Source organism: Rhamphochromis sp. 'chilingali' (assembly GCF_963969265.1).
Source record: "Rhamphochromis sp. 'chilingali' genome assembly, chromosome: 7".
NCBI classification, from domain to species: Eukaryota; Metazoa; Chordata; class Actinopteri; order Cichliformes; family Cichlidae; genus Rhamphochromis; species Rhamphochromis sp. 'chilingali'.
The window spans coordinates 8,021,293-8,037,236 of record NC_137934.1 but is presented as its reverse complement, the minus strand read 5'-3'; the positions used below and the strand labels follow the sequence as shown (position 1 = coordinate 8,037,236).

Sequence of the window (15,944 nt, the reverse complement as noted above, 5' to 3'; positions counted from 1 at the left end):
AAGCTTCCATACTTCTGAATGTGCTAATTAAACATACAAAGACTGCTTCTACCACAGAGAATATATTATTTAAAAACAAAACAAAATAAAAGTTAATATTTAGTCTTTGGTTTTGTCTGCTAATGCTAATGCCAATCCCTAAATGCCAAGGCAATGAAAGCAACTACTTAATTTTCTAGCACATGCTAATTAAAAAAAACTTGAACTAACCCGCCCGAAAGTTCTTTGTGTGAACTCTGTTTTGCTTGTGGATTTTTTTAAAATCCATAACATGGTGATGGAAGAGTGGGTGGGGAGATGTTGGATGGTGGCTCATCTAACATCTTCCTCTCGCTGTCACATCTGGCATCATCTCTTTCCTGCCTTTCCTGTCGCCTTTCCTCTCTTCTCCTCTCTCCTCTTTCCACTCATGGCGGGAGCAGTGCGTGGGAGTTGCTCAGGAGACATCATCATGAGCCACTTCACTCGAGTGTTGCCTTCAATCAGCCCTTGAATTAATATTAATCATTTCTCCACCCCCCCACCCCCCACACACAACAAGCCCTCCATCTCGTTGCTGCTGTGTTAAATACAGATGTGGGGGTGAAAAAGGCATCAAATAAAGCGTTTACAGTCATTTTATGGACATCTGCTAATGACCACACCTTGGTAAATCCTCATGTCTGTTCCCCCTTTATCTTTCTGTCTGAGTAGCTTTATGGTTCAAGCTGCTGTTGAAGACATAATTGTCCCTAATCACCGCTGAAGGTCATGGCTACTCAGCAACACATCTCCCTTCCTCTGACCTGTCCTTCTCCTCTTTTCTTTTTTTCCAGCCCCCTCCCCCCTTTTTTTCCAACAGCAGCTGCCACTTGAACCAATAGTCCATTAGAGATCTTCAAAAGAAAGAAAGAAAGAAAGAAAAATGGGAGTCAAAATGTAACAAAGACCTTCGTTCAAAAGGAAAAGTTATCAGTTATCAGCTTGGAAACATTTACAGTGTTGCTATTACCAGCAGGTCTGGGAAAGAGGGAAAAAAGAGAGCGACAGAGCCAAATGAGCGATAGGATGAAGATATGAGGCCTAAAATCAGAAGTGATCATCCAGAGGAATGTTTATATATGTGTGTGTGTGTGTGTGTGTGTGTGTGTGTGTGTGTGTGTGTGTGTGTGTGTGTGTGTGTGTGTGTGTGTGTGTGTGTGTGCGTGGGTGGGTGTGTGTGTGTGAGAGCAAAAGAGAGAGAGCAAATGAGAGAGACCTGAAGATGGCTGAAGGTCAGGAAGACATTGAGGCAATCACACTAATGAAAACAAACGAGGGATAGAGTTGGAGGGAGCGAAGGAACGTCAGGAAGGGACGTGGAGAGCGACAGAGTAAAAAAGAAAGAAAGTGCAGTGTGTGTGTGTGTGTGTGTGTGAAGAAATAACCTGCCTTACCTCAGACTAATCAAACACAACGGGGTGCTTTAACAGGCAAGTGAGAATGCACAGATACATAAGCAAACTATCAGAGCCTGCCATGTACTGCTCTTTTATTTACATGCCCTCCTAACCTTTAGTCAGGCTTGGCACACACACACACACACACACACACACACACACACACACACACACATACGTGTTTTCGTGATATATCAGTACGTATGACAAAAATGTGACAAATGGGAACGTGCCTTTCCGAAGGTCCTAGAGGCATGGGAATCTCAAAAAATTTGACCCATGCTTCCAGGAACACACCCATCTGTTGAGATTTTGGCTAGGGCTAAATTTTGGTCAAACCTGAATTTAATGCTACTTGTGAGGACACTGTCAGGTTTATGTGACTTATGAGTACCATAAGGTCACACACAGATATTTCATGTTTAGGTGAATTGTGAAGCCCATGGAAACACATAATTTTCAAGTATACATGACTTATAAGGACCAGGTAACGGTAGGTTCTGCATTTTTAGCTTGGCTCCTTTTGAGATTACAATATAATAGACATGGATGCACAATAGTAATGCTCATCAGTTGGGTAACTTCTGACAGAAATATCAGACATTTATGTGTTAATAAAACAGTAAATCTGAGCTGTGTAAAGACTTTAAAAAAAAAAAAAGACATGGGTCAAATGTGGTCAGTCTACTTTTTAAGTCTTGATATTGTAATGCATTAATTCATTTTGTAGTGAATGTTCATGTGAATAAAAACGTGGAACATTATCTGCCTTTTTTATCATTTAATTGCAAAAAGCACCCAGCATAAACCACAGATTTATGAGTAAGAACAATGCAATACAGAAAACTGCAATACTGACATAACTGTGGAAGTAACAAAGTATCTCTCTTGCTTGTTTCTTTTTTTCTTGCATCTTTCTTTTAATGCTATGATCCTGTTGTGGCTGTAGTACCTTATGACAACCCAGTCTCTGCCTTTCAGAGCTGCCGGCTCTGCTTGGAGGCAGCAGTCACATTCCTTTTTACCTGGTACTTTGCAGCTTTTTATGAAGTGAAACATGCCGCTCAGCAACCTTCACTTCATCATTTGTCCACTTGCTTCTCACCGTCCCAGCTGTCATAAATGGAAACAAAAGAAAATATCTTAATGTGAATGCAAGAAAAGATAGAAAATATTCTAGTTTATAATGTGAATACAAAATGTTCTTAAACCTTGCTTTCTACTGGAGCACTTTAAAGGAGCAATAAGCACAATTCATCATACTTAGGTTGAAGGAATTAAAAATGACTATGTGAAGAACTAGAGGTGTAATTACATCTGGAGTACAGCATGAAGTCACAATCCCTCTCTCTGTGTTGATCTCCAGCCATAGACTTTGGTTTGGTTCACAGGCAGTGCAAAACAGCACACCTAGCAGTGAAAAGATATTGCTTATTGCTCCTTTAAGGATGCTTGGAATGAACCATTTGAAGTGCTGTGTTCTGCTGGGAATTAAATAAGATGAAATGATTTATGATAAAAGCTCTGAATAGTGTCATGTCTGAAAACAAACTTGTTCTTTGATCACAAGTATATTAACCTAAAACATTTTGTATTTTGGTGCCTTTACCCCTTCTTGGTGAAGTGTTGCTAATGTTTTTGTTGTCCAGGGTGATTGAGGCAGAGGTGCCCTTCATGTTGTCCAGGGCAGCTGAGTAAAGCGTGTGGCTTGGAACCCCCGGAATACTTGGTCCTTGAGCCTTTGAAAAGTAACAGTGAAATATGAGAATCAATGCATGCAATAGGTCTGTTTGCTTTTTTCTCTGCATTGTAGGCAAAGTCAGCGTTGGGCAGTGTGTAATTCTACATTAAGGGGCTAAGGGGCGGTCGTGGCTCAAGAGTTGTAATCAGAAGGTTGCCGGTTCGAGCCCCAGCTCCGACAGTCTCGGTCGTTGTGTCCTTGGGAAAGACACTTCACCTGTTGCCTACTGGTGGTGGTCAGAGGGCCCGGTGGCGCAAGTGTCCGGCAGCCTCGCCTCTGTCAGTGCGCCCCAGGGTGGCTGTGGCTACAATGTAGCTGCCATCACCAGTGTGTGAATGTCTGTGTGAATGGGTGGATGACTGGATGTGTAAAGCGCTTTGGGGTCCTTAGGGACTAGTAAAGCGCTATATAAATATAGGATATTTACCATTTGATATGAATATTTTACATGTGAACATAATCTACTAATAATACTCATCACAGTGTGATTGTTTGAAATCGGATAGAGTGTTATTATCTTCATGACAAACATCCCTGCTGTTCAGTTTCAATGTAACACAAACTAGAGTTGTTGGTTCTACCAATTGAGAAAGGCTAAAAAAAAACCAAATTCATGTCCTTCACAGCTTAAAACAATCTGAGGACAATGTAACACAGAAATATCAAATTTAGTAGGAATAAAGATCAAGCTGATGCTTTAAAGGGAAAGTTAGGACTAACAAATGATATGCCAATTTCTTTCTCCTAAGATGTTCACAAACAAGTAATGCTAATGTTGAATATGGGAAACTTTCAATCAAACTGATTATTTTAATATAATCAAAGGGCACTTAATTTATGCACTAGGCCCAACTGACACATATACTTGATGCCAAATACAAAAAAATAATGTGTAACCTGTTGGAAGAATGAAGTGGGTGTGTCACTCACCAATTGGTCTGAAGGAGGTTGAGACAGGACCTCGGCACCTGGTGTCTGCAACAAAAGACAACAATATAACGTCAGAAACATTCTCTAGTATAAATCCCGACTATTTAATTAACTACAGATCATATTTGTATCAGTGAATATTATTACAGAAGGATCTGACTTCCTTATACCAGATTCTATAGAAACTTAACACTGTACGGTTCTGCTACCCAACGATATGAGGACAGTGTAACACACACTAGAGTTGTTGGTCCTACCACATGAGGAAGGCAACTGAAACACACTCCTGTCCTTCACAGCTTAAAACAATATGAGGACAGTGTAACACACACACTACAATCACTGGTCCTACCATATGAGGACTTCTACTTAAACACACTCCTGTCCTTCACAGCTTAAAACAATATGAGGACATGACGACTGAACACATGTAGAGTTCACATTCCTGACTTCTAACTTCTCCTGCTGTTGTCAATAAAAGCTCTAAACCCAACACTGATGTACAGCCATCTATTTCCCCAGAAATTAAATCATGTAAACTGATCAGCGGGAGCTTATTTTGACAAAAACATGTGTAAAACGACAAAAATATCAAATTTTGTCAGAATAAAGATCAAGCTGATGCTTTAAGGGAAAGTTTGGACTAACAAATGGTATAGACAATTACTTTATCCTAATGCTAATGTTGGTTTTGGTTAACTTCGACTAAAACTGATTGTTTTAGTACAATTAAAGTGCATTTCATTTATGCACTAGGCCCAACTGACACATATACTTGATGCCAAATACAAAAAAATAATGTGTAACCTGTTGGAAGAATGAAGTGGGTGTGTCACTCACCAATTGGTCTGAAGGAGGTTGAGGCAGGACCTCGGCACCTGGTGTCTGCAACAAAAGACAACAATATAACGTCAGAAACATTCTCTAGTATAAATCCCGACTATTTAATTAACTACAGATCATATTTGTATCAGTGAATATTATTACAGAAGGATCTGACTTCCTTATACCAGATTCTATAGAAACTTAACACTGTACGGTTCTGCTACCCAACGATATGAGGACAGTGTAACACACACTAGAGTTGTTGGTCCTACCACATGAGGAAGGCAACTGAAACACACTCCTGTCCTTCACAGCTTAAAACAATATGAGGACAGTGTAACACACACACTACAATCACTGGTCCTACCATATGAGGACTTCTACTTAAACACACTCCTGTCCTTCACAGCTTAAAACAATATGAGGACATGACGACTGAACACATGTAGAGTTCACATTCCTGACCTCTAACTTCTCCTGCTGTTGTCAATAAAAGCTCTAAACCCAACACTGATGTACAGCCATCTATTTCCCCAGAAATTAAATCATGTAAACTGATCAGCGGGAGCTTATTTTGACAAAAACATGTGTAAAACGACAAAAATATCAAATTTTGTCAGAATAAAGATCAAGCTGATGCTTTAAGGGAAAGTTTGGACTAACAAATGGTATAGACAATTACTTTATCCTAATGCTAATGTTGGTTTTGGTTAACTTCGACTAAAACTGATTGTTTTAGTACAATTAAAGTGCATTTCATTTATGCACTAGGCCCAACTGACACATATACTTGATGCCAAATACAAAAAAATAATGTGTAACCTGTTGGAAGAATGAAGTGGGTGTGTCACTCACCAATTGGTCTGAAGGAGGTTGAGGCAGGACCTCGGCACTTGGTGTCTGCAACAAAAGACAACAATATAACGTCAGAAACATTCTCTAGTATAAATCCCGACTATTTAATTAACTACAGATCATATTTGTATCAGTGAATATTATTACAGAAGGATCTGACTTCCTTATACCAGATTCTATAGAAACTTAACACTGTACGGTTCTGCTACCCAACGATATGAGGACAGTGTAACACACACTAGAGTTGTTGGTCCTACCACATGAGGAAGGCAACTGAAACACACTCCTGTCCTTCACAGCTTAAAACAATATGAGGACAGTGTAACACACACACTACAATCACTGGTCCTACCATATGAGGACTTCTACTTAAACACACTCCTGTCCTTCACAGCTTAAAACAATATGAGGACATGACGACTGAACACATGTAGAGTTCACATTCCTGACTTCTAACTTCTCCTGCTGTTGTCAATAAAAGCTCTAAACCCAACACTGATGTACAGCCATCTATTTCCCCAGAAATTAAATCATGTAAACTGATCAGCGGGAGCTTATTTTGACAAAAACATGTGTAAAACGACAAAAATATCAAATTTTGTCAGAATAAAGATCAAGCTGATGCTTTAAGGGAAAGTTTGGACTAACAAATGGTATAGACAATTACTTTATCCTAATGCTAATGTTGGTTTTGGTTAACTTCGACTAAAACTGATTGTTTTAGTACAATTAAAGTGCATTTCATTCATGCACTAGGCCCAACTGACACATATACTTGATGCCAAATACAAAAAAATAATGTGTAACCTGTTGGAAGAATGAAGTGGGTGTGTCACTCACCAATTGGTCTGAAGGAGGTTGAGGCAGGACCTCGGCACCTGGTGTCTGCAACAAAAGACAACAATATAACGTCAGAAACATTCTCTAGTATAAATCCCGACTATTTAATTAACTACAGATCATATTTGTATCAGTGAATATTATTACAGAAGGATCTGACTTCCTTATACCAGATTCTATAGAAACTTAACACTGTACGGTTCTGCTACCCAACGATATGAGGACAGTGTAACACACACTAGAGTTGTTGGTCCTACCACATGAGGAAGGCAACTGAAACACACTCCTGTCCTTCACAGCTTAAAACAATATGAGGACAGTGTAACACACACACTACAATCACTGGTCCTACCATATGAGGACTTCTACTTAAACACACTCCTGTCCTTCACAGCTTAAAACAATATGAGGACATGACGACTGAACACATGTAGAGTTCACATTCCTGACTTCTAACTTCTCCTGCTGTTGTCAATAAAAGCTCTAAACCCAACACTGATGTACAGCCATCTATTTCTCCAGAAATTAAATCATGTAAACTGATCAGCGGGAGCTTATTTTGACAAAAACATGTGTAAAACGACAAAAATATCAAATTTTGTCAGAATAAAGATCAAGCTGATGCTTTAAGGGAAAGTTTGGACTAACAAATGGTATAGACAATTACTTTATCCTAATGCTAATGTTGGTTTTGGTTAACTTCGACTAAAACTGATTGTTTTAGTACAATTAAAGTGCATTTCATTCATGCACTAGGCCCAACTGACACATATACTTGATGCCAAATACAAAAAAATAATGTTTAACCTGTTGGAAGAATGAAGTGGGTGTGTCACTCACCAATTGGTCTGAAGGAGGTTGAGGCAGGACCTCGGCACCTGGTGTCTGCAACAAAAGACAACAATATAACGTCAGAAACATTCTCTAGTATAAATCCCGACTATTTAATTAACTACAGATCATATTTGTATCAGTGAATATTATTACAGAAGGATCTGACTTCCTTATACCAGATTCTATAGAAACTTAACACTGTACGGTTCTGCTACCCAACGATATGAGGACAGTGTAACACACACTAGAGTTGTTGGTCCTACCACATGAGGAAGGCAACTGAAACACACTCCTGTCCTTCACAGCTTAAAACAATATGAGGACAGTGTAACACACACACTACAATCACTGGTCCTACCATATGAGGACTTCTACTTAAACACACTCCTGTCCTTCACAGCTTAAAACAATATGAGGACATGACGACTGAACACATGTAGAGTTCACATTCCTGACTTCTAACTTCTCCTGCTGTTGTCAATAAAAGCTCTAAACCCAACACTGATGTACAGCCATCTATTTCCCCAGAAATTAAATCATGTAAACTGATCAGCGGGAGCTTATTTTGACAAAAACATGTGTAAAACGACAAAAATATCAAATTTTGTCAGAATAAAGATCAAGCTGATGCTTTAAGGGAAAGTTTGGACTAACAAATGGTATAGACAATTACTTTATCCTAATGCTAATGTTGGTTTTGGTTAACTTCGACTAAAACTGATTGTTTTAGTACAATTAAAGTGCATTTCATTTATGCACTAGGCCCAACTGACACATATACTTGATGCCAAATACAAAAAAATAATGTGTAACCTGTTGGAAGAATGAAGTGGGTGTGTCACTCACCAATTGGTCTGAAGGAGGTTGAGGCAGGACCTCGGCACTTGGTGTCTGCAACAAAAGACAACAATATAACGTCAGAAACATTCTCTAGTATAAATCCCGACTATTTAATTAACTACAGATCATATTTGTATCAGTGAATATTATTACAGAAGGATCTGACTTCCTTATACCAGATTCTATAGAAACTTAACACTGTACGGTTCTGCTACCCAACGATATGAGGACAGTGTAACACACACTAGAGTTGTTGGTCCTACCACATGAGGAAGGCAACTGAAACACACTCCTGTCCTTCACAGCTTAAAACAATATGAGGACAGTGTAACACACACACTACAATCACTGGTCCTACCATATGAGGACTTCTACTTAAACACACTCCTGTCCTTCACAGCTTAAAACAATATGAGGACATGACGACTGAACACATGTAGAGTTCACATTCCTGACTTCTAACTTCTCCTGCTGTTGTCAATAAAAGCTCTAAACCCAACACTGATGTACAGCCATCTATTTCCCCAGAAATTAAATCATGTAAACTGATCAGCGGGAGCTTATTTTGACAAAAACATGTGTAAAACGACAAAAATATCAAATTTTGTCAGAATAAAGATCAAGCTGATGCTTTAAGGGAAAGTTTGGACTAACAAATGGTATAGACAATTACTTTATCCTAATGCTAATGTTGGTTTTGGTTAACTTCGACTAAAACTGATTGTTTTAGTACAATTAAAGTGCATTTCATTTATGCACTAGGCCCAACTGACACATATACTTGATGCCAAATACAAAAAAATAATGTGTAACCTGTTGGAAGAATGAAGTGGGTGTGTCACTCACCAATTGGTCTGAAGGAGGTTGAGGCAGGACCTCGGCACTTGGTGTCTGCAACAAAAGACAACAATATAACGTCAGAAACATTCTCTAGTATAAATCCCGACTATTTAATTAACTACAGATCATATTTGTATCAGTGAATATTATTACAGAAGGATCTGACTTCCTTATACCAGATTCTATAGAAACTTAACACTGTACGGTTCTGCTACCCAACGATATGAGGACAGTGTAACACACACTAGAGTTGTTGGTCCTACCACATGAGGAAGGCAACTGAAACACACTCCTGTCCTTCACAGCTTAAAACAATATGAGGACAGTGTAACACACACACTACAATCACTGGTCCTACCATATGAGGACTTCTACTTAAACACACTCCTGTCCTTCACAGCTTAAAACAATATGAGGACATGACGACTGAACACATGTAGAGTTCACATTCCTGACTTCTAACTTCTCCTGCTGTTGTCAATAAAAGCTCTAAACCCAACACTGATGTACAGCCATCTATTTCCCCAGAAATTAAATCATGTAAACTGATCAGCGGGAGCTTATTTTGACAAAAACATGTGTAAAACGACAAAAATATCAAATTTTGTCAGAATAAAGATCAAGCTGATGCTTTAAGGGAAAGTTTGGACTAACAAATGGTATAGACAATTACTTTATCCTAATGCTAATGTTGGTTTTGGTTAACTTCGACTAAAACTGATTGTTTTAGTACAATTAAAGTGCATTTCATTCATGCACTAGGCCCAACTGACACATATACTTGATGCCAAATACAAAAAAATAATGTGTAACCTGTTGGAAGAATGAAGTGGGTGTGTCACTCACCAATTGGTCTGAAGGAGGTTGAGGCAGGACCTCGGCACCTGGTGTCTGCAACAAAAGACAACAATATAACGTCAGAAACATTCTCTAGTATAAATCCCGACTATTTAACCCTCGTTTTACCCTAGCGAAAAAAGGGACCCGCTTGGGTAACTTTGGATTTTTGATTCTCAATATATCAGTCATTTTAAAGACTAGTTGCATGAAACTTGGCCAGGATGTGTGTTTTAGGATTATTTTTGAAATTCAATGATCCCCTCTATGGTGTGGTGTATAGTAAAGAAGATTCACATATGTACTACCTCCTTTTACCCTTGTATCCGTTTGGGCCCCATTGACTCCCATTATAATCACATATTTTCGATATACTGTAATCCTGACATGCGATAATGCCTTTCTCGTGAATACCTAATGGATCTAAGCCTCAGCCTTCAAAATAAAGGAAAAATAGGTTTTGGATCAAATGAGCACAATATTAGGTACAGCACCACCATAGACATTTTCAGTGCTTTTGAATGGAGGACATGGTTATCTTACTATGCAAAATACATGACAATAAAACAGCTGACCACCATAAAATAGTCTTGATGTAGTGGAACTGATATAAGAGAGTGGTGTGAATGTGATTGAGAATATATATATATATACTGTGTGTGTCGGTCACAAACAAAACGGCCCGTAGAGCCGCCTCCTTGAAGTGAACAACGGGAGCCTGCTCCGTTTTTTTCTCCTTTCTCTGAACCTCTGTCAATGTTATTTTGCTTCACTTTGCACATGAGCCTTGTTTTTGCCCTCAGCAGAGAGGGGAGGGGTGCAAAAGCAGCCACGTGTTTGCAGAGCAGAGGGGGGAGGGGTGCAAAAGCAGCCACGTGTTTGCAGAGCAGAGGGGGGAGGGGTGCAAAAGCAGCCACGTGTTTGCAGAGCAGAGGGGGAGGGGTGCAAAAACAGCCACCTGTTTGCTGAGCAGAGGGGGGGAGGGGCAGTCGTTACTCTCCCAGTGGCATCTAAACAGAGCCAGAGGGAGAGAGAGAGATCGTTTTGGATTCAAGTGCACACTTGAAGTCTGTGAGAATAGTTTGCAGCCTTGTCTTACTAGTCATTTCTGCACAGACGCCACTAAATGCACAGACTCGCGCACACACAACACGAAGCGCACGGTCAATTTAGGGGAGCTTGGAAGCTGTGCTCATCGTGCAAACAGCGCGTTATTATCGTAACGGCTGCAAAAGTTAGGATATGTCCTGTCTGCAACATCCATCTTCACCTGTTGGAAGAATGAAGTGGGTGTGTCACTCACCAATTGGTCTGAAGGAGGTTGAGACAGGACCTCGGCACCTGGTGTCTGCAACAAAAGACAACAATATAACGTCAGAAACATTCTCTAGTATAAATCCCGACTATTTAATTAACTACAGATCATATTTGTATCAGTGAATATTATTACAGAAGGATCTGACTTCCTTATACCAGATTCTATAGAAACTTAACACTGTACGGTTCTGCTACCCAATGATATGAGGACAGTGTAACACACACTAGAGTTGTTGGTCCTACCACATGAGGAAGGCAACTGAAACACACTCCTGTCCTTCACAGCTTAAAACAATATGAGGACAGTGTAACACACACTACAATCACTGGTCCTACCATATGAGGACTTCTACTTTCCTGTTGGAGGTTGAGACACGACAGAGGGACAGCAGGGTAGTAGCTTGCACAAATGATTCTATTGACACAACAGGGAAGTGAGATTAATGAACTGAACGCAACAGACTCTTTCAAAATAAAACAGGAAACATGGCATGAAAATACAAACGTGGTAATATACAGCCCTAACATAAACTCCTTAAAACGATATTAATAACGTTAAGCCAAACTCAACTAACCCGCCATTAAACATAAGAAACTCAAAAACCTTAGAATAACATCAGAAACGCTGGGCCAGAGACCCAGACCGTGAGCAAATAACTATAATATTATTGATTTGTGCTGAATAAGAAAACATTAATATTATCATTTAAATCCCCCCAAGCATATCTTGTGTTGAAAAAAAAAGAAGTGTGTTGCAGTTAGCTACACTGAGCTTAGACTGACTGTCTCTGCAGTTGAAGATGCAGAGCACATGCAAGGCCGCAGGTCCCTTTAACTCCGGTGGGAATTTAAAAACAGTTAAATTTAACTTCTAATATCTATTGTTAAAGATAAATCTTAAGTAATTTTTTAGCATTTATCATCATTCACCACTTTCAATTTGTTCAAATCGGTTGTGTATTGTTTTAATTCCGTTTAACTAACCTTAATTAGCTTGTTAAACATACAACTTTACCTCGCGGAGCTTGCGTCGACGCATGGATATCAAAGGTAAATACATACCTCAAGATAAATCTCTCCTGAGTGCTGAAGGTCCCGGATGTGCCGTTCACGCAGAGCTCCGGCGAGTTTGTATCTTGCCGTGACCAGCAGCTCTTTGGTTGACGCTTTCGAACAATCAGATGCATCTTTACTCACTTTTTGACCAATCAGAGACGTTGTTCTATGCTCCACTGACGAAATGCTGCATCCTCTCACCAGCCACCGGTCTCTCCTCGTCCATTTAACAACAAAAACACAGCAACACGTGCTGGATTTGAGGTAGGAACACTTGAGAACTGTCACAATGTTTTGCAAACTGCTGTTACAGTTAATTTCGTTCCGTTAATTTGTTTGGTTCCTATTCTGAAGTAACACTTAATACACATGGGGTTAGCTTGCTGGTCTAGTTTAAGTTAGCATGGGCATGCTGTTCACTGATAGAGTAAGGCTAAAATTGTCCTGATATTGTCAGTGTGTTATCATAAACATGCAGCACCCCTAGACCCCCAAGTTAAAATACAGATAATAGATAAGCAATTTAAGAAAATAAGTATAATGTGTATAATAAATGATTTTACTGTCACTTTCCTGGGTCTGTTGACCCAGCGTTTTAAGTTTTAGTTTGTTTAGATGTCGATGTTTATTTATAAGTTCTTTAGGTTTGCTAAGTTCATTTGTTTATTAGATTACCCTTGTGATGTCTGTTTTATTGGGAAAGTCTTTGTCCTATATGCAGTGAGTCTAGTTTTGTTTCCCCTTGTCCCAGCTGTTCCTCATCCCCTCATTATCTCTCTGTGTACTTGCAGTGGCTTGCAAAAGTATTCGTCCCTCTTTTCCACATTTTGTCACATTACTGCCACAAACACAAATTGTCCTGGTCCTGGGTCGGTGACCCAGCGCTTTTAGTTTATTATTATTATGATGATGATGATGATGATGATTATTATTGTTTGAGTTCTATGTGTTATATTTGGTCTGCCTCTGAGTCTGCGTCTGTGTCTCTGTCTATGCTGTCACCCCGTCTGTTTGTGAATCTGTCTGTTTAGTTCTGTGTCTTGTTTGGTTCCCCGTGTCTGAGTTTCCTGTTTTATTGTGAAGGTCTCTGTCTGATGTGAGTGTGTTCAGTTTACGTTTCCCCTGTCCCGTCAGCTCTGATTCCTCCCAGCCGTGTTGCCCTCCTGTCTCTCATCCCCTGATTACTGGTGTGTGTATTTAAGCCCTGTGTGTTCTCCTGCCTGTTACTCGGTGTCCTGCTCGGCGGCTGCCGCGCATCCCTTTGTTGTATGCACCCAGGTCTGTTATTTTAGTTCTTCCCAGTTTAGGTGTCTTCAGTTATTTGTCATGCCCCACTGCTTGTTTGCCACTACACCTTGTAAATAAACTTCACTAGCATTTTCATCCACTGCTTGCATCTTGGGTCCTCCTTCCTCCACACCACACGGCTCGCCTTCCCAGCCGTGACACAAATCAATTTTAATGGAATCCAATTGCAGCAAAAGGTGGTTCTACAAAGTATTGACTCAGGGGGCTGAATAATTGCGCACACCCCACTTTTCAGTTATTTATTTGTAAAAAATGTTTGGAATCATGTATGATTTTTGTTCCACTTCTCACGTGTACACCACTTTGTATTGGTCTTTCACGTGGAATTCCAATAAAATTGATTCATGTTTGTGGCTGTAATGTGCCAAAATGTGGGAAAGTTAAAGGGGGCCGAATACTTTTGCAAGCCACTGTAAGTCCTGTCCTCATTTGTTCAGTGTCAGGTCATCTGTTGTCTTTGGTGCCACGTTTCCATGTTCCAGGTATCTTTGTATCCATGTCAGGTTTCATGGTTTGTTTGTTTTTTTTAATAAAAAATATTTTCCCCAGGTTAGGTTATTGTTTAGCTTCACCTCTGCCTTTTGTTTTGTAATCTTTTAATTTAATTAAATTTTATTTATATAGCGCCAAATCACAACAACAATCGCCTGAAGGCGCTTTATATTGTACAGTAGATCGCACAATAATAGATACAGAGAAAAACCCAACAATCATATGACCACCTATGAGCAAGCGCTTTGGCGACAGTGGGAAGGAAAAACTCCCTTTTAACAGGAAGAAACCTCCAGCAGAACCAGGCTCAGGGAGCGGCGGGCATCTGCTGTGACCAGTTGGGGTGAGAAAAGGAAGACAGGACAAAGACATGCTGTGGATTAATAACAAGTATGATTCAGTGCAGAGAGGTCTATTAACACACAGTGAGTGAGAAAGGTGACTGGAAAGGAAAAAACTCAGTGCTTCATGGGAATCCCCCGGCTGCCTACGTCTATTGCAGCACAACTAAGGGAGGATCCAGGGTCACCTGATCCAGCCCTAACTATATGCTTTAGCAAAAAGGAAAGTTTGAAGCCTAATCTTAAAAGTAGAGATTAATAAACGGCTTGCTTTCTGTTAATATTCAAATTTTCTTTCACGTTCCTTTGTGTCAGCATTTTGGGTCCACTCCTCAAATTCATACATATGTCTAACCGTTTTTCCCCACTCGGCGACACACCCGTCGGGGGTCAAACTCTGGTAATTGGCAATTCTGTTCTCAGACATGTGAAGCTAGAGACACCGGAAACCATAGTCAATTGTCTTCCAGGGGCCAGAACAGGCGACATTGAAGGAAATTTAAAACTACTGGCTAAGGGTAAACGTAAATTCAGTAAAATCATAATTCACGTCGGCAGTAATGACACCCGGTTACGCCAATCGGAGGTCACTAAAATCAATATTGAATCGGTGTGTAACTTTGCCAAAACAATGTGGGACTCTGTAGTTTTCTCTGGTCCCCTCCCCAATCAGACCAGGAGTGACATGTTTAGCCGCATGTTCTCCTTAAATTGCTGGCTGTCTGAGTGGTGTCCCAGAAACGATGTGGGCTTCATAGATAATTGGCAAACCTTCTGGAGGAAACCTGGTCTTATAAGGAGAGACGGCAGCTCTCATTTCTAGAAATATGGACAAATTAATTAAACCCCCCATAATATGACTATCCAGAGTTGGGACCAGGAAGCAGAGTTGCAGTCTTACACGCCTCTCTGCAGCTTCTCTCCTCCTGCTACCCCCCCAAAAACCCATCTCCATAGAGACTGTGTCAGCTTCCAAAAAGACAAAAAACAATCTAAAAACCAGCAACAAACAACTTAAACATAAACAATTACAAAGAAAGAACAATACAGTATCCACATCCTAACTAAAGAGTAAAACAGTGAAATGTGGATTATTAAATATTAGGTCTCTCTCCTCCAAGTCTCTGTTAGTACATGACTTAATAATTGATCAACAAATCGATTTACTCTGCCTTACAGAAACCTGGTTTTAGCAGGATGATTATGTTAGTTTAAATGAATCAACACCCCCGAGTCATTCTAACTACCAGAAACCTCGAAGCACAGGCAGAGGGGGCGGTGTGGCAGCAATTTTTCACACCAGCCTATTAATTAATGAAAGACCAAGACAGACTTTTAATTCATTTGAAAGCCTGATGCTTAGCATTGTCCACCCCAGCTGAAAAATTTTAGAAACCAGTCTTATTTGTTATCATCTAATTGTCCACCTGGGCCTTACACAGAGTTTCTCTCTGATTTCTCAGACTTTTT

At 39.9% G+C, this 15,944-nt stretch overlaps 1 protein-coding gene across 31 annotated transcripts; it reads right to left on the bottom strand.

Moving 5' to 3' along the window:
- Positions 1–1,553: 1,553 nt before the first annotated feature.
- On the bottom strand, positions 1,554–15,726 carry LOC308399736 (uncharacterized protein). 31 transcript variants are annotated; one of them, XM_080887139.1, is made up of 14 exons: positions 12,340–15,726; positions 11,614–11,692; positions 11,264–11,308; positions 9,970–10,014; positions 9,130–9,174; positions 8,290–8,334; positions 7,450–7,494; positions 6,610–6,654; positions 5,770–5,814; positions 4,930–4,974; positions 4,090–4,134; positions 3,028–3,157; positions 2,734–2,828; positions 1,554–2,531 (listed from the first exon to the last, which is right to left on the bottom strand). In XM_080887139.1, the coding sequence occupies exons 1-14, from the start codon at positions 12,462–12,464 to the stop codon at positions 2,520–2,522; spliced, it is 846 nt and encodes a 281-aa protein (XP_080743265.1). In that variant the 5' UTR covers positions 12,465–15,726; the 3' UTR covers positions 1,554–2,519. The 31 variants fall into 31 exon arrangements, with proteins under 31 accessions (XP_080743265.1, XP_080743287.1, XP_080743289.1 ...); XM_080887161.1 differs by having other exon boundaries at positions 11,264–11,311; positions 11,638–11,692; XM_080887163.1 differs by lacking the exon at positions 12,340–15,726 and adding an exon at positions 12,262–12,310.
- Positions 15,727–15,944: the final 218 nt, after the last annotated feature.